Genomic DNA, 17,578 nt, shown 5'->3' with positions numbered 1-17,578 from the left:
CTTATACATTGCATTTAAATTGTTTAGGTTCATTCTAAAGCAACCATGAAGTAGAAAATGAATTCGGAGAAACCAACCGCTCGATGGAGAGATTGTAATGTTTTATGGTGATTGTAGAAAATCTAGCCAATTTCGTTATTGTTTCGAATTCGATCAACTAGGTCAAACTTAGTTACTCTTATAAACCTATATTTATATATCATACACTCCAAAGAGCAACCCCTATCAATTCAAAGAAAATGGAAAAACCGACCGTTGGATGAGTTTATTACAATAAATTATGCGTGTGGTTAAAAATTTAGTCAATTTCACCATAGTTTTGAACCCGATCTAATTGGTCAACCGATTACCGATATGTAGAATATATATATATGCACATATTCTATATAGAATAATAGAAGTATAAGAACTTCCACACACACACACACACACACACATATATATATATATCTATATATATATATATCTCTCTATATATATTATTATATTATATATATAAACACACACATATATAAATATATATACATATATATAAACACACACACACACATATATATATCTCTATATATATATTATATATATAAACAAACACACACACACACACATATATATATATATATATATATATCTCTATATATATATCCTCTATATAAACACACACACACACACACATATATATATATATATATCTCTATATATATATATTATATATATAAACACTCACACATATATAAATATATATATACATATATATAAACACACACACATATATAAATATATATATACATATATATAAACACACACACACACACATATATATATCTCTATATATATATTATATATATAAACACACACACATATATAAATATATATATACATATATATAAACACACACACATATATAAATATATATACATATATATATATATATAAACACACACACACACACACACACACATATATATATATATATATATATATATATATATAAACACACAAAAATATATATATCTATGTGTGTGTGTGTGTGTATATTTATAAACACACACACACATAACTACAAATATATATATATATATATATATATATAATATTTTACGGGCTTTTACGGGCCGGGCCGGGTTTTTGCGGGCTTTAGGCGGGCCGGCCCTCGGCCCACCAAGGCGGGCTTTTGCGGGTTTTTTGACTGGCCGGGCCGGGCTAAAAGCCCTCCGGGCCGGCGGGCCTCCATCGGCCCACTTGATCCGCGGGCTTTTTGATGAGGCCTACCCACCCATAAGTAAGAAGCAGAGAATTAGTCTTTTTATATTCTTTAGACAAATAAAAGCAAATAGCAACCACAAACATCAAATTGATATGCATTAGTAAGTGGAAGATGCTTTCTTTTAGTATCAATAATAGAAGATGTGCCCCAAGTGACAACACCTCAACTGGTATCAATATTATTACGTTGGAGCAGGTCTATTATTTACATCTGAGAATAACTATGTGACAGGCATAGTAAACATAATAATATATTACATCTATAAAGTTTATATTCCATGAAGGGAAATGAGTAATAAGAGCACACAAACAAAGCAATCACTCTTAGTTATCTTACATCAGTACATGAACAACAAATCTGAAGTGCATAAACATCAAACTTGATCAGAAATACAATCTACAAAGACATTATAGAGCACACTGTTTGAATTAAAGTGAGCACAACGAGAATAGCCGCTACAACAATAGACAGTCCAGCCCATGGAGTACTAAAATAGTCCTGTTTCAAGCTTGCCTTCCACTTGTGCCAGGGGACTCTATAGTATGCATTCAGATCCTCACAGAGATCAGTAAAATAGAAGTTTCTACTGAACAGAATAGGCCCCAAGTCAAGGGAGTTGATATAACTTGCCGCTGCTTCACTATCCGGTAGCTTGGATTCAAGGATTCCACTCTTAACAAGCAAGTCCACATCCTTGGAACTGTCAACCAGGCGGTCAATGATGAACACATAATCGTTGATGTAGTGATCATGGAGCTCACACTGCTCGTAGGCAATGAGATTCCGAAAGAAAATTTCTGTTGACCCTCGGATTCTCAAGTGTGGAATTTTCAGGACCCCATTCTCAAATTTTATGTCAAATATGTTTTTGTCATTGACATTCTCAAATTTAACTCCGGACTGGTATAATTCTGTTGCACTTGGTATGGTTAAAGTCTTGAGTCTCTTCTTGTTGGGAAGCTCTAAAGGTCGATGACATGTGAGGACAAAATCAACAAAATGTTTTGTTCCTTCATGCTTGATTTTCTCCTTCATTTCTTCAAATGGCCTTATGTATACCCTATTCTGCAAGAACCGGTGGGTAAGCTCAGACATAGAAAGCACCATATTATGTTGCAGAGGAATGGTATTACTGGCAAGGGCTAAGGAATAAAGATACTCAAGAATGAAGAATGGGATCTGATTTTCAAGCAATAACATGTCATATGTTATGTCCCTTAGCATCCATGGTTTTCCGAATAAACGGTCAACCTTTTCCTCTTGCAGTGTTGGGTAAGAAAACCTCAGCAGGAGCTCAAAGGTGAAAATGGAATCTACAAGAACCATTTCCACAAGCTCAGTTTCATTGTATTCAATTTTTACTGCATAACAAGCACGGATTTTTGTTTCCCACTTTTTCAAGGTTTTCAAACATTCCTCCATGCTTACCTTGGTCCTTTCCAGAAAGTCCTTCACATACCGTATTTTGTGATCTTCCATGGCTTCTAGGCCTTCTCTACCATGGTGAAGCGGGCCTATTGAGACCACCTGAGGTGTGTATGCCTTCTCATTCACATCACGTAGTCTCTTTGGAACCCTGTAGATACAACACTGGGGGGAAAGGGGAGACACCTCTTCCAACTTATTTTTCAGATTTTTTGGCTGTAGCTCTCCCATATCCAAATTAGTTTTAGTACGTATGATTTGCACAGCCTGCAAGCAATTTAGCCATAAGAAATAAACAAAGTAGAAGTCACTCGATTTCTGTGTTCTGTATCATGTAGCTAGTGATGATTACTATTTTGCAGCCTTTGTAATCTATTCATGAGTCCTAATCATGCAAATTAGCAATAACAAACTCAAAATGCAGATGGTAACTACAGAGTGTAGACTTCTAGGAGTACAATTAATCACAAAAACATTACTTTACCAGAAAACATTCAGAGGAAACAAAAGGTTCACATTGTTGGCAAAAGTTCAGATGAACTATAATGCTACAATCTAGAAACAATCGAGCACAAGCAATGCAAAATCTATGCACCTTCAAGAAGTAAATTTAAAAGCACTGAGCATATAGGAAGTAAAAAAGAGCGAAAGAAATGAGTGTTTGTACCTGCTATATATAGCTAAGCAAACTTGTTACGCTTCACTCCTGAGTCTGGTATATGAAACACTTCTTTGTCTGCTTTCAACTGCAACATATAGGAGGTTTATAAAGTACACTTGCACCAGCAACAGAAAGTCACCAAGTCGAGTCTTTTTCCTTTTTCCTTTTCCCTGTTTCAAACTTCTTTCACTTCTGCCTTTTTCTTACGAGAAAATGTTACAAACTGTACCTGAAGTAAGGCTCATTCTTAACTTCATTACCCGACTATGCAAAACTATCACTTTAATACCCCAAGTTTGAAGTCCGACCCAAGAATGGTACACACCGTCCATCACGGCATTAATTAGCTAAACACGTGGCATATTTTGAGGGCCCTTATGGTTTGCCACGTAGCAAAGACTTAACGGTGTGATGGACGGCGTGTACCATTCTTGGGTCGATCTTCAAACTTAGGGTACTAAAGTGATAGTTTTGCATAGTCGGATACTGAAGTTAGGAGTCGGCCTTAGTTCGGGTACTGTTTGAAATATTTTCTCTTTTCTTGCTCTTTCCATGTTTTTGGTTGTTGCAATGTGAAATTATTATCATGGAAGGCCCCATTCCCACCGCATCAATTACAACAGTTACAGAGTTAATGTTAATTTGTTCCACGTATCATTGGTATGAATAACGTTGTGAGACGTACAACAGAAACTATTCATGTACTATAAACGTAAGTAAATGATAAACAAGTGATATATGTATGACGAAATTTTAGTCAATTTTAACAAAAAATCTTGAAAATAAATACGCGTCTTTATATTAAGAAGAATAATTTGAATATTGGAAATTGGTATTCAAATAGGTTTCTTAATTTGAATATTGGAAATTGGAAGAGTAATGATTAACTCCATTACTCTTTTGGATATATCGGAGCAAAATCTTAATTGAGATTCCAAGCGTAATATTCTGTAGTATCTAGGATTCTATTTCCGAATTTTACTTAATCAGGTTTAATTATGTTTCCTAGTGTTAGTCTATAATAAATTGTTCGTTTTGTTTTCTAGTTGTATTAGGTTTATGTTATGTGCCCTATATAAGGCACCTCTTAGATTGTAATTTTCATTTCAGTTATTAATAAAAAAAAAAAAAATCAAATATTAGAGAAGTTTCTCTATGTTTCTTACGGCCGTGCCCGTAATTGCTAATGGATTCTAGCACATCTCGACGCTTGATGGAGCCTCTTACTATAGTGTTCACGCTTCCCACATCAATTGGTATCAGAGCGGGTATCTCCCGCTTCTTAGCAGACGACGATCCAAGGGAGAAGTTCACTACTACCAACCTCAACGATGCTAGTCGTAGAGTATTTATCAAATAAAGTTTCGTTGAAGAGGAACATGCCAAAGGATTCACCCTAGGACAACCTCATCAATCCAAAAAAAAAAATATGGAATGTCGGATATCCACAACGCCGGATTACGACGACTTCCGAACTACATGTATCATCAAAGACAAGGTATGCTCGGTAATAATTGACAGTAGTCTACGACAGAACTTTGTAGCAAACAAAGTTGTGGATTATTTTCAATTACCGACAGTGAAGCTAAGTGATCCATACTTGATTCCATTTGGAGAGAATGAATATGCACAAGTAGTAGAGGTTTGTAAAGTTCCTGTCTCTATGGAAAAAGAAAGCTACAGCTTACCTTCTTGCATGCAGAAAGAACATGAGTGGTAAGAGGAAGTGGGAAGAAACCCGCAAACAAAGGAGGGATGCAAATCCTGGACATGCATGTTATCATCTAATTAGTAAGATAATGATTACAAAATTTGTTTTTGTCATTGATTAAGTTGTTCATTACTTGATTGTACGTTCTTGAACTATATGACAGACCAACGCAGAAACGTTTTGCACATGTATTGCCGTAACCTTTCACTTCCCTGTCAAGCTTATGAACACAGCTTGTGCATGGCCCCTGGTTCTTAATTCAACCCTGCAATCTCTCATGTAGGTGCATTTATGTCTTACCTACATATGGGACTGATTCGTCAAGCCTTTATTACGACGACGAAGACTTCGGTGAATGCGACAACGATGAAGACTTTTTTTCTTTTTTTTTTGGCAGTGAAAGAAATGATCGAGATGATTAGCTATCACATTGAGAGTAAAAGTAACGATTATGTTCTACTATGGGAAATAAATGATCAAGACGCATGAAAAAGACAGACATTTGCATGAGCAATCAGCCCACCCATAATTAAGAAACAGAGAAATAGAGAATCAGTCTTTTTATCTTCTTTAGACAAATAAGAGCAAATATCATCCACAAACATCAAATTGATATGCATTTTCTTTTGGTATCAATAATAGAAGATGTGCCCCAAGTGACAACACCTCAACTGGTATCAATATTATTATGTTGGGGCAGGTCTATTATTTACATCTGAGAATAACTATGTGACAGGCATAGTAAACATAATAATATATTACATATCTAAGTTTATATTCCATGAAGGGAAATGAGACGGCTGAGAAAGGCAAACATGATTACAAGAGCACACAAACAAAGCAATCACTCTAGTTATCTTACATCAGTAGATGGACAACAAATCTGAAGTGCATAAACATCAATCTTAATCAAAAATACAATCTACAAAGACATTATAGAGCACTGTTTGAATAAAAGTGAGCACAACGAGAATAGCCGCTACAACAATAGACAGTCCTGCCCATGGAGTACTAAAATTGTCCTTTTTCAAGCTTGCCTTCCACTTGTGCCAGGGGACTCTATAGTATGCATTCAGATCCTCACACAGATCAGTAAAATAGGAGTTTCTACTGAACAGATTAGGCCCCAAATCAAGGGAGTTGATATAACTTGCCGCTGCTTCACTATCCGGTAGCTTGGATTCAAGGATTCCACTCTTAACAAGCAAGTCCACATCCTTGGAACTGTCAACCAGGCGGTCAATGATGAACACATAATCGTTGATGTAGTGATCATGGAACTCACACTGCTCGTAGGCAATGAGATTCCGAAAGAAAATTTCTGTTGACCCTCGGATTCTCAAGTATGGAATTTTCAGGACCCCATTCTCAAATTTTATGTCAAATATGTTTTTGTCATTGACATTCTCAAATTTAACTCCGGACTGGTATAATTCTGTTGCACTTGGTATGGTGAGTGATCCATACTGGATTCTAATAATTGAGAGAACTTTGTAGCAAAAAGAAAAATGGAAAGTTGGATATTCACAACGCCAGATTACGACGACTTCCGAACTACATGTATCTTCAAAGACAAGGTATGCTCGGTAATAATTGACAGTGGTTTACGAGAGAACTTTGTAGCAAACAAAGTTGTGGATTATTTTCAATTACCGACAATGAAGCTAAGTGATCCATACTGAATTCTATTTGGAGAGGATGAATATGCACAAGTAGTAGAAGATTGTAAAGTTCCCGTCTCTATGGAAAAAAAAAGCTACAGCTTACCTTCTTGCATGCAGAAAGAACATGAGTGGCAAGAGGAAGTGGGAAGAAACCCGCAAACAAAGGAGGGATGCAAATCTTGGACATGCATGTTATCATCTAATTGGTAAGATAATGATTACAAAATTTGTTTTTGTCATTGATTAAGTTGTTCATTACTTGATTGTACATTCTTGAACTATATGACAGACCAACGCAGAAACGTTTTGCACATGTATTGCCGTAACCTTTCACTTCCCTGTCAAGCTTATGAACACAGCTTGCGCATGGCCCCTGGTTCTTAATTCAACCTGCAATCGCTCATGTAAGTGCATTTATGTCTTACCGACATATGAGGCTGATTCGTCAAGCCTTTATTACAACGACGAAGACTTTGGTGAATGTGACAACGATGAAGATGGGGTGACCCGAGGTAGGGGTCCCACAGTGCCGCGACCCCGAGTCAATGAGAAACCGACATGTCACTAACGACATCCCGATAACTCATCAACCCGAAATCGCAAGGCCTTTTAGGTTCAAGTTGTTGGTTTACAAAACACTTTCTTGGACAAAAGTCACAAAACATTCTAGCAACCGAACAACATATTTTCGAAAGCGGAATTTGAAATGGGCTAAGAGTTTTGGGCTTGCAATTGGAGCCCAATTCGGAAAATGACAAATCCCTAAGTAAATACAAGTATGAGAGACGCGCCCCAGGGTTGCGGGTCTCCCGAAATTTTGGTAAACGAGTAGGAAATAAATAAAAAGTAAATAAACATGTTATTTCAAAATTCTGTAAAGGACCAAAACCATTTCTTGATGAAGTCAAAGAGAAATGCGCCAAGCCGAGCCATGTGCCTCCTCTGTATGCTCCCCGACCACATACTCGAAACCTGCACACTGCCGGTTAAAATAAAACAAATCGGTGACCGACCTGGTTCGTCATCCTTCGAGAACCGGCCAACTACTCTGTAGTCTTTATGACTACAAGTAGCGAAAGTGTCCATTTCCTGGCCCTGAGTCTCCTATGACTGGTTCACTGTCTGTACTCACTCTTCCTCGACAAACATAGGAGCACGGCCCCCTCCGGAGGTTCAAGGTTATCGACACCGTGGGATCCCTAGAAATCTACGCATCTAGGTCCCATTCACTCTCAGGTCAGAAGTACAAACATACAATGGGGTACAGTATCTCAACATACAAGTCTAGCCTCGATTTTCGTAATCAACAAGTATCAGTGATGAAAACACAGGTATCACGAGGCATCGACTAATGAACAACCAAAAACGTATTTACAGGCAACATACTATTTTACTAGTGCATTCCACACATAGAAAAGCCTCTAACAAGGAAGGGACAGCTGACCCTACCTGGAATTGGAGTGCTCGCCCAAACTTAGCTTCGCTTCCGACCCTCGATACTTCTTCCAATTACATGTGTACACGCTCGAGTCCTTTATAATAAAATTAAACCAATAAGTAACTTGACGTTATTAACTTAATCAATCGAGCACCAAGGCATTCACTTAATTTCCTTAAAGTCCATTGAATTATCCTTTAATATAAAAATCTACTATCCATTCCCAAATAATCCGAATGGTATTGCATTTGAACCATTTGGGATATGGTGATTATGCTTCTTTCCATAATATAATTCGGGTTAACCGATTTGACCCTTTTCACTTAATCTTTAAACCTTGAGCAAAAAGATATGTAACAATTACCATTCCTGAATGATTTCACTTCTTGGGTCATTCCTGGATAAGGTAACTAAAAAGACACTTAAATCACAATTGTTTCATTTATCAAAATTGAATATCCAAACTTATCCTAATCACACAAGGTCCACAATATATTGTTACTTCTAATTTCCACTTGACATTAGGTATTACTCAATTTCCTTGTTTTTCCTTATCACTAACTTCTTTAAAAGAATTCACCTTGCAACGTGACAACCCCAAATCGATTACACATTTACCATGTTAATATCCCCAAACCAAATCTCTCTTTATGTTGAGTTAATTCATACTTGTCCGCAATCTAGCCAAGTTGCCAACCTAGTTGATCATTCAATGAAGCATTAACCATTCACACATACATCATTTCATTTGCACCAACTCATTCACATTTAACTGAGCACTATAAAGGTAAGCAACTATCCATTTCCACTCACTTCTTTTGATCTTGGGAGATACAATACAACCACAGTATATAGTAACTCATTTCATTCATCATGCCATTACCTTTCTTATAACCTCTCCAGCTCCTTCCTTTGGTAGCCTTGGCTAACCTTCCTTGACCTGGGATTTCATCTCCACCTCAAGACAACATGCTCAACTAATCAATTTCAATATCCCATCAACACAGAAATCATAAGTTTTAAGGGCTGGGATTTCTTACCCATATCTGCTCTGCCGAGACCAAAATCTCCATAACATGATACTCCTTGCAATCCTCTGTTCTTCGCCATTTCCTCAAAACTGAAATCGAAACCAGGACCAGAAGCTCCCCTTTCATTTCAATTCCCATCCTCCAAGTCCGGGATTCAAGAACATCGACCAAAAGAACTCAAAATTAACAGCCCATCAACATCGTAACAACAATCAGAAATCACCAAAGCCGAAGATAACTCAACTCACCTTATTTCGATCTCGGAGTCAAATGTTTTCCGAAAACTCGATGAAGCTCGACACTGATAAAGCACAACTCCACCCCAAATTTCCAAGAATTAACTCCGGTAGGAGTCCTCGTGCTTCAGTAGATGCAATCGAACCAGAAGCCAAGGCCGGACGTGTCGGAAAAGTCACCGGCGTCGGTGACAGCGACGGTACCGAGATGAACCCAGAAACGAAATTGTCAAAACTTGATCAAATCGAAAATCTAATTTATACTAGAATGTAGAGCACGACGCGAGGAGGAAGTTCCATACTGCATACAGTCCAATCCGTGGCCGGAGTTGCCGGAAATTGCAGAACTCGCCGGAGGAGACACAAAGCTTCCTATCGTCAATTCTCCGTCTACGAACGACGCATGGATGATCAGAGGCCACAAGGAGGTAGGCAAAAACGAGACAAAGAGAATAGTGTCATGCGCCGTCGTGGGGTGGCTGGACTAATGGTGTCCCGACTGTGGTTGTCGCGTGCGGTGGCTGTAGGCGGTGCATGTCGATGGTAAGACTCGGGTTTGGTTGGTTTTGGGTGCTGGATCAATTGGTTGTGGAGATGACATGAGGTGGTGGCCGGAGACGGTGTTCTCTGGTGGTGGTAGAAGACGAAGGTGAGATAGGGAGAGAGAGGAGTGCGTGCGGCCAAGAGAAAAAGAGGGGTGTACGGGTTTCTGGTCTTCTAACCCAAAGCCTCCTTATTTATACTAATGTATCAGAAAAGTCAATTTTGCCCTTGCGACAAATCACGCAAATCTCCTAGCTGATTACTTCCAGGTTTCGACTTGTAACTTTTGGTTGCTTTTCATCGGCAATACCTTTTTAAATCCTTGACGTCGTCCTAGGCCCAAAACTCAATTTCGTAAAAATAAAAAAAAATTCCAAAACTTTGTTACAACTCAATTTATCATCTTCAAAAATTTAACAAACGGTCGCCTCGCTAAACTTCGGTAACCTTCTAGGCCCAAATGAAAGAATCTCAGCCCAAACTTAAATCATGAGGCCCAATAGGTGGTCTCGACACCAAAACAATCTCCGAAATCGATTTCTTCACTGAAATTACCTTGCGAAAAATCTTATTAGCGAGAAATTACCTTAAAAAATTAAACAAAAATTTTCGAGGGCTCACAGAAGACTTTTTTATTTTTTTTGGCAGTGAAAGAATAAACTTCATTGATAAAAACAGGTAGTCCATACCCAAAGATTGTAGTTGGGCTATGTGGCTATATGTTATTTCATGTGCCAGAATCCAACAGCACGAGTTAAACACAAGTATGGCTTGAAAATTCGCCACACGTGCGGGGGCCTGTTGAGAATATATACATCTCACATGGGAAAAATGGGACCTTGCCTATGGGTTTATAAGGGTTTGGGCCACTCCATCCATTGCCAATTGGTTTTGGATGTGATCTCCAGATTACTTTATCAAACTTTTAGTTTATGAACCATGCGTTTATTATAAAAAGATGAGGTGATTTGTCAAGCCTTTGCAGAAGATGATGTGGAGGACGCGTTTACTCAGGAGTCAGGAGAAACAGTAAATTGTGAATGAGGATAATCCAGAGCCAAAAAAGCCTGTTTTAGTCCCTAGATGGGGTAACTAGACTCATCAGCAGAAAAAGAAAGCTACAGCTTACCTTCTTGGATGCAAAAAGAACATGAGAATGGCAAGAGGAATGGGAAGAAACCCGCAAACAAAGGAGGGATGCAAATCTCGGACATGCATGTTATCATCTAATTAGTAAGATTATGATTACAAAATTTATTTTTGTCATTGATTGAGTTGTTCATTACTTGATTGTACGTAGTTGAACTATATGACAGATCGACATAGAAACATTTTGCACATGCATTGTCATAACTTTTCACGTCCCCATCAAATTCATGAATACGTGCATGCTCTGGCCCCGTGGTCCTTAATTCAACCCTGCAATCGCTGATGATGTAAGTGTCGTATTACAACTAAACTACCGCAGATTGGTTGTCCTGGTAAACATTTAAAAACTACTCATGTTTTGCATTTATGTGTCACCTATAGCATGAAAATACAGGCAGGATAGCAACTGACTAACAAGAGTAAGATTTAATTACCAAAAAAAAAAAAAGAACAAGAGTAAGATTTAACTGTTATTGGGATTTTCGATTTTTAATTTTGGAGATATCAAGCGGAAATACTATATGTTGGCTGATATTCAGTTCTTACTCTATCTTTTTAAAATGCTAAGTGGTGGCACGCAAATAATAAAAATTACACCGCTGGGTGTGGGAGTTGTGGGTGGTTAGGCTTACTTTGTTTTAGGGCTAAATACTGGTTAATACCCTGTGGTTTAGGTTCAAAATCAATTCACTCCCTAGACTTCTAATTTCATCAAAAACACCCCTGCACTTTCAATTTTGATCTAATAGGTCCAATTCGTCAATATTCTATTATGGATTCAAGTTATAGTTGAATTATTTGTTGAAAAAACTATTTATTTTTAATAGTAGGACTCAGTCTTAAATTGACTATGCAGGCCACCTCAACACCACATCATAAAACATAGGCTATATATGAGCCACGTTAACAAGTTAAATAACTCAATTGTTGAAAAACTAACAAATTGGACCTATTATATCAAAATTGAAAGTTCAAGGGTGTTTTTGATGAAATTAGAAGCTCAGGGACTGAATTGATTTTGGACCCAAACTACAAGGTAGTAATTTGTATTTAGCCCTTTGTTTTAATACTTTTGTTCCTAACCATTAAATTTTGAGGGTTGAAAGGTAAAAAAATCAGTTACGGCGGACAACATCTCCTCTTAAATATAACTAGCCTTCATACATGTTATTTTTTATTTGACATTATTACCCCTCATATTAAACAAATTTTCTATGTTTTTTTAATATTTATGAAGTATTTATGTCAAAATTTTCAATTATGGTTGACAAAACTTTCTTCTTCCAAATATAGTATAGATTAAAAATACAAGTGTTTTCAGTCATCTTTTATGTTTTGAATTAAAGCAAGACCTTCGGATGATGAATTCCAATGGGAAAAGATCCAGAATCATGAAAGGAATTATCTTATAACTTTTTTTGGGTGAAATATTATCTTATAACTTAATAATGACCATTTACACAATTTTTGAGTAAGAATTGCCCACTTACTCCACTAAGAGTTTTTTACTCTCATTTATCCAATTTAATATCTATTGACAGTATTGCCCTCATTTTAATTAATAAATTAAACTCATATCTCTCTCTCTCTCTCTCTCTCTCTCTCTCTCTCTCTCTCTCTCTCTCTCTCTCTCTCTCTCTCTCTCTCTCTCTCTCTCTCTCTCTCTCTCTCTCTCTCTCTCTCTCCCCCTCCATGTCTGCAGATCGAAAATTTCCAGTCGTCCAAAGAATGTGAGGGAGAACAACGAGTTTGGGTTGGAAATTCGGGTTCGGTTTGTCTGAATCGAGGGAAAGCCAGGGCAGGTTGGCGGCAAGCGTTTTTCCGATGCTTGTTGCTTTTCTTGCTTGGTCTAGTTCCGTTCGGCCACATCGACGATGACAACGCCGAGATTCGGAGCCATGGCTTCAATTTTGAAATCAAGCAGCCGCACATCAATGTCCAGTTCGACGAATGCGAAGGAGATAAGTCAGGAAGCGTAGAGAGGATCTCATCTTGGACCTAAGCAATATGATGATGATGACCTGAAATCAGGGACCTGGAATAATATGATGATGATAACGTGCACGCTTCCCGCCGTGGGCCGAATCCCGACAAATAGAGGTAGGTTGTCGTGCCAGGTTCCGGATTTGCAACCAGAAAGAGGAGCTGGTTGCCCAGATCAAATTTTATTTTTTTTCATTATTTGTTTTGATGAATTTTTTAATGAGTTGGCATTAGATCGACTAATATATTGTTGTATATGTGTTGTATTGTTGTATACTTGTCATATGCTTGTTTGGTAATTTTTTGACTTGCCCAGCAAACTTTTCAAAATTGACTTGGCAATAATAACATTATTGAGAGGCAATAATGTTTCTACTGGGGGCAATAATCATATTATTAGGGGCAATAATTATATTATTAGGGCCAATAATGTTTCTACTGGGGGGGCAATAATCATATTATTAGGGTGTAGTAATGTTTCTATTGGGGGCAATAATCATATTATTAGGAGTTATTGGGGTCAATAATAATATTAAGTCCCGCTATTATAATAAAGACTGTGGGGACGAAGACTTTGGTGACCGCGACGGCAAAGACGTTGGTTATTACTTTTTATATCTGTGGTCCACGATTGAAGTTGTGCTATGTGGCTCGGTTATTTCATGTCATGGTCATATAAGCGCAAATGTAACGCAGCTTAGCATTTGTAGTCTTACTAGTATATTCATACGCTGTAAATCGCCGAAACAGAACTAACAGCTAGCGCAATTGATCACCTCCAATTAATTTTAAAACCTCTTATAATGCACCCTCTAGTAAAGAAGAATATGTCAAAGTAATTGCAAAAGTATAAACAGCAAATTAAGGAAGTACCTACTAATCTGTTCCGTCTTTCTAAGAGTTTAGAGAGCCAGTGAACCGTGAATACCAGATTTTTCTGCCTCTAAAACTATCAGAAAGGAGGTTTATATATAGAAATGCCATTGCATCATCAGCAGCAAGTCAGCAAGTCAAGTGTTTCCTTCTTTTCCTTTAGAAAGAAGAAACTGAACAAACAAACTTGTTCCTCTGTTTTCCGCTTTTGGTAAAGATAGTTTGTTTGCGTGTGAAATTATTATTGTGGAAGACCCTACATCAACTATAAGCCAAAACACTCATTATCAACAGAGGCATTTTCAGTGTCTCATAGCTTAAAAGTCTATACTAGCTCTTCATTTCCTGAAAACCTTTGTACCAGTGAGATACTTCCAACACCTGGTTACCTGCAAAATATTAATCACTAGTTTGCAGTATGATATTTGTTAATTCTATGACACTGATTAGCATAATCATGGTTGGTACCCACTGATCCCTGTGAATTTTGAAATTGAACTGTTTCTGTTTGGTTTTGAAGTATATTCCTAGCTCCCCCACTTTTCAGTATCATCAGCATGAAAAACGTTCTGAGACACCAAAAATAATTCCCACATTTTGATAAATTAACAGCAATATTTTTTAATACATCACTGAGATACTGCATAGAGATGATTAGCTATCACATTAAGAGTAAAAGCAAAGATTATTACGGGAAATGATCGAGACGCATGAAAAAGACAGACATTTGAATGAGCAATCAGCCCACCCATAATTAAGAAACAGAGAATCAGTCTTTTTATCTTCTTTAGACAAATAAGAGCAAATATCATCCACAAACATCAAATTGATATTCATTTTCTTTTGGCATCAATAATAGAAGATGTGCCCCAAGTGACAACACCTCAACTGGTATCAATAGTATTATGTCGGGGCAGGTCTATTATTTACATCTGAGAATAACTATGTGACAGGCATAGTAAACATAATAATATATTACATCTATAAAGTTTATATTTCATGAAGGGAAATGAGACGGCTGAGAAAGGCAAAGTGGCAAACACGATTAAAAGAGCACACAAACAAAGCAATCACTCTTGGTTATCTTACATCAGTAGATGGACAACAAATCTGAAGTGCATAAACATCAATCTTAATCAAAAATACAATCTACAAAGACATTATAGAGCACACTGTTTGAATAAAAGTGAGCACAACGAGAATAGCCGCTACAACAATAGACAGTCCTGCCCATGGAGTACTAAAATAGTCCTGTTTCAAGCTTGCCTTCCACTTGTGCCAGGGGACTCTATAGTATGCATTCAGATCCTCACAGAGATCAGTAAAATAGAAGTTTCTACTGAACAGAATAGGCCCCAAGTCAAGGGAGTTGATATAACTTGCCGCTGCTTCACTATCCGGTAGCTTAGATTCAAGGATTCCACTCTTAACAAGCAAGTCCACATCCTTGGAACTGTCAACCAGACGGTCAATGATGAACACATAATCATTGAAGTAGTGATCATGGAGCTCACACTGCTCGTAGGCAATGAGATTCCCGAAAGAAAATTTCTGTTGACCCTCGGATTCTCAAGTGTGGAATTTTCAGGACCCCATTCTCAAATTTTATGTCAAATATGTTTTTGTCAGTGACATTCTCAAATTTAACTCCGGACTGGTACAATTCTGTTGCACTTGGTATGGTTAAAGTCTTGAGTCTCTTCTTCTGGGGAAGCTCTAAAGGTCGATGACATGTGAGGACAAAATCAACAAAATGTTTTGTTCCTTCATGCTTGATTTTCTCCTTCATTTCTTCAAATGGCCTTATGTATACCCTATTCTGCAAGAACCGGTGGGTAAGCTCAGACATAGAAAGCACCATATTATGTTGCAGAGGAATGGTATTACTGGCAAGGGCTAAGGAATAAAGATACTCAAGAATGAAGAATGGGATCTGATTTTCAAGCAATAACATGTCATATGTTATGTCCCTTAGCATCCATGGTTTTCCGAATAAACGGTCAACCTTTTCCTCTTGCAGTGTTGGGTAAGAAAACCTCAGCAGGAGCTCAAAGGTGAAAATGGAATCTACAAGAACCGGATTTTTGTTTCCCACTTTTTCAAGGTTTTCAAACATTCCTCCATGCTTACCTTGGTCCTTTCCAGTGATAAAGTAATCTGAGGTTCACATCCAAAACCAATTGGGCCATACACGTGGCTAACTTTTTGGGTGACGTGGAGCCCGTGTGGCCGTTAGGCATGCACACGTGGGTAACCCGCTCTGATACCATGATAAAGTAATCTGGGGTTCACATCCAAAACCAATTGGCAATGGATGGAGTGGCCCAAACCCTTATAAACCCATAGGCAAGGTCCCATTTTTCCCATGTGGGATGTATATATTCTCAACATCCAGAAAGTCCTTCACATACCGTATTTTGTGATCTTCCATGGCTTCTAGGCCTTCTCTACCATGGTGAAGCGGGCCTATTGAGACCACCTGAGGTGTGTATGCCTTCTCATTCACATCACGTAGTCTCTTTGGAACCCTGTAGATACAACACTGGGGGGAAAGGGGAGACACCTCTTCCAACTTATGTTTCAGATTTTTTGGCTGTAGCTCTCCCATATCCAAATTAGTTTTAGTACGTATGATTTGCACAGCCTGCAAGCAATTTAGCCATAAGAAATAAACAAAGTAGAAGTCACTCGATTTCTGTGTTCTGTATCATGTAGCTAGTGATGATTACTATTTTGCAGCCTTTGTAATCTATTCATGAGTCCTAATCATGCAAATTAGCAATAACAAACTCAAAATGCAGATGGTAACTACAGACCTAAGACAACTATAATGAGTGTAGACTTCTAGGAGTACAATTAATCACAAAAACATTACTTACCAGAAAACATTCAGAGGAAACAAAAGGTTCACATTGTTGGCAAAAGTTCAGATGAACTATAATGCTACAATCTAGAAACAATCGAGCACAAGCAATGCAAAATCTATGCACCTTCAAGAAGTAAATTTAAAAGCACTGAGCATATAGGAAGTAAAAAAGAGCGAAAGAAATGAGTGTTTGTACCTGCTATATATAGCTAAGCAAACTTGTTACGCTTCACTCCTGAGTCTGGTATATGAAACACTTCTTTGTCTGCTTTCAACTGCAACATATAGGAGGTTTATAAAGTACACTTGACCCGGCAACAGAAAGTCACCAAGTCGAGTCTTTTTCCTTTTCCCTTTTCCCTTTTCCCTGTTTCAAACTTCTTTCACTTCTGCCTTTTTCTTGCTCTTTCCATGTTTTTGGTTGTTGTAATGTGAAATTATTATCATGGAAGGCCCCATTCCCACCACATCAATTACAACAGTTACAGAGTTAATGTTGATTTGTTCCACGTATCATTGGTATGAATAACGTTGTGAGACGTACAACAGAAACTATTCATGTACTGTAAACGTAAGTAAATGATAAACAAGTGATACATGTATGACGAAATTTTAGTTTATTTTAACAAAAAATCTCGAAAAGAAATAAGCGTCTTCATATTAAGAAGAATAATTAGAATATTGAAAATTAGTATTCAAATAGGCTTCTTAATGATGGAGTTAATTATAAATTA

The 17,578-nt window shown here is 37.5% G+C and overlaps 3 protein-coding genes across 4 annotated transcripts; all 3 read right to left on the bottom strand.

Moving 5' to 3' along the window:
- Positions 1-1,423: 1,423 nt before the first annotated feature.
- On the bottom strand, positions 1,424-3,484 carry LOC112174317 (putative UPF0481 protein At3g02645). Of its 2 annotated transcripts, none has more exons than XM_024312058.2 (2): positions 3,174-3,333; positions 1,424-2,956 (listed from the first exon to the last, which is right to left on the bottom strand). In XM_024312058.2, exon 2 carries the CDS (start codon positions 2,918-2,920, stop codon positions 1,661-1,663), a length of 1,260 nt encoding a protein of 419 aa, XP_024167826.1. In that variant the 5' UTR covers positions 2,921-2,956; positions 3,174-3,333; the 3' UTR covers positions 1,424-1,660. The 2 variants fall into 2 exon arrangements, with proteins under 2 accessions (XP_024167826.1, XP_040365147.1); XM_040509213.1 differs by lacking the exon at positions 3,174-3,333 and adding an exon at positions 3,357-3,484 and having other exon boundaries at positions 1,425-2,956.
- Positions 3,485-5,966: 2,482 nt separating this feature from the next.
- Positions 5,967-6,851, bottom strand: LOC112171691 (putative UPF0481 protein At3g02645). The gene is made up of 2 exons (XM_040508613.1): positions 6,829-6,851; positions 5,967-6,534 (listed from the first exon to the last, which is right to left on the bottom strand). The coding sequence occupies exons 1-2, from the start codon at positions 6,849-6,851 to the stop codon at positions 5,967-5,969; spliced, it is 591 nt and encodes a 196-aa protein (XP_040364547.1).
- Positions 6,852-15,118: 8,267 nt separating this feature from the next.
- Positions 15,119-17,031, bottom strand: LOC112171690 (UPF0481 protein At3g47200). Its single transcript, XM_040508612.1, has 4 exons — positions 16,858-17,031; positions 16,368-16,622; positions 15,570-16,115; positions 15,119-15,529 (listed from the first exon to the last, which is right to left on the bottom strand). Exons 2-4 carry the CDS (start codon positions 16,584-16,586, stop codon positions 15,128-15,130), a joined length of 1,167 nt encoding a protein of 388 aa, XP_040364546.1. The 5' UTR covers positions 16,587-16,622; positions 16,858-17,031; the 3' UTR covers positions 15,119-15,127.
- Between the last annotated feature and the right edge of the window lie 547 nt (positions 17,032-17,578).

The sequence above is a fragment of the Rosa chinensis genome, chromosome 6 (assembly GCF_002994745.2).
Source record: "Rosa chinensis cultivar Old Blush chromosome 6, RchiOBHm-V2, whole genome shotgun sequence".
Taxonomy (NCBI): Eukaryota; Viridiplantae; Streptophyta; class Magnoliopsida; order Rosales; family Rosaceae; genus Rosa; species Rosa chinensis.
The sequence above is the reverse complement of the archived record's forward strand: the minus strand, read 5'-3'. Positions and strand labels throughout refer to the sequence as shown.

Excerpts from the sequence above, each read along its gene's own strand:
- LOC112171691 (XM_040508613.1), bottom strand. The coding sequence starts at position 6,851 with ATGTTCTTTCTGCATGCAAGAAG. Across the intron at positions 6,535-6,828 it reads TTCTTTCTGCATGCAAGAAG|AATCCAGTATGGATCACTCA; the intron begins GTAAGCTGTAGC and ends CTCAATTATTAG.
- LOC112174317 (XM_040509213.1), bottom strand. The coding sequence starts at position 2,920 with ATGGGAGAGCTACAGCCAAAAAATCTGAAAAATAAGTTGGAAGAGGTG.
- LOC112171690 (XM_040508612.1), bottom strand. The coding sequence starts at position 16,586 with ATGGGAGAGCTACAGCCAAAAAATCTGAAACATAAGTTGGAAGAGGTG. Across the intron at positions 16,116-16,367 it reads ATGTGAAGGACTTTCTGGAT|GACCAAGGTAAGCATGGAGG; the intron begins GTTGAGAATATA and ends ATCACTGGAAAG. Across the intron at positions 15,530-15,569 it reads ACATAAAATTTGAGAATGGG|AAATTTTCTTTCGGGAATCT; the intron begins GTCCTGAAAATT and ends GAGGGTCAACAG.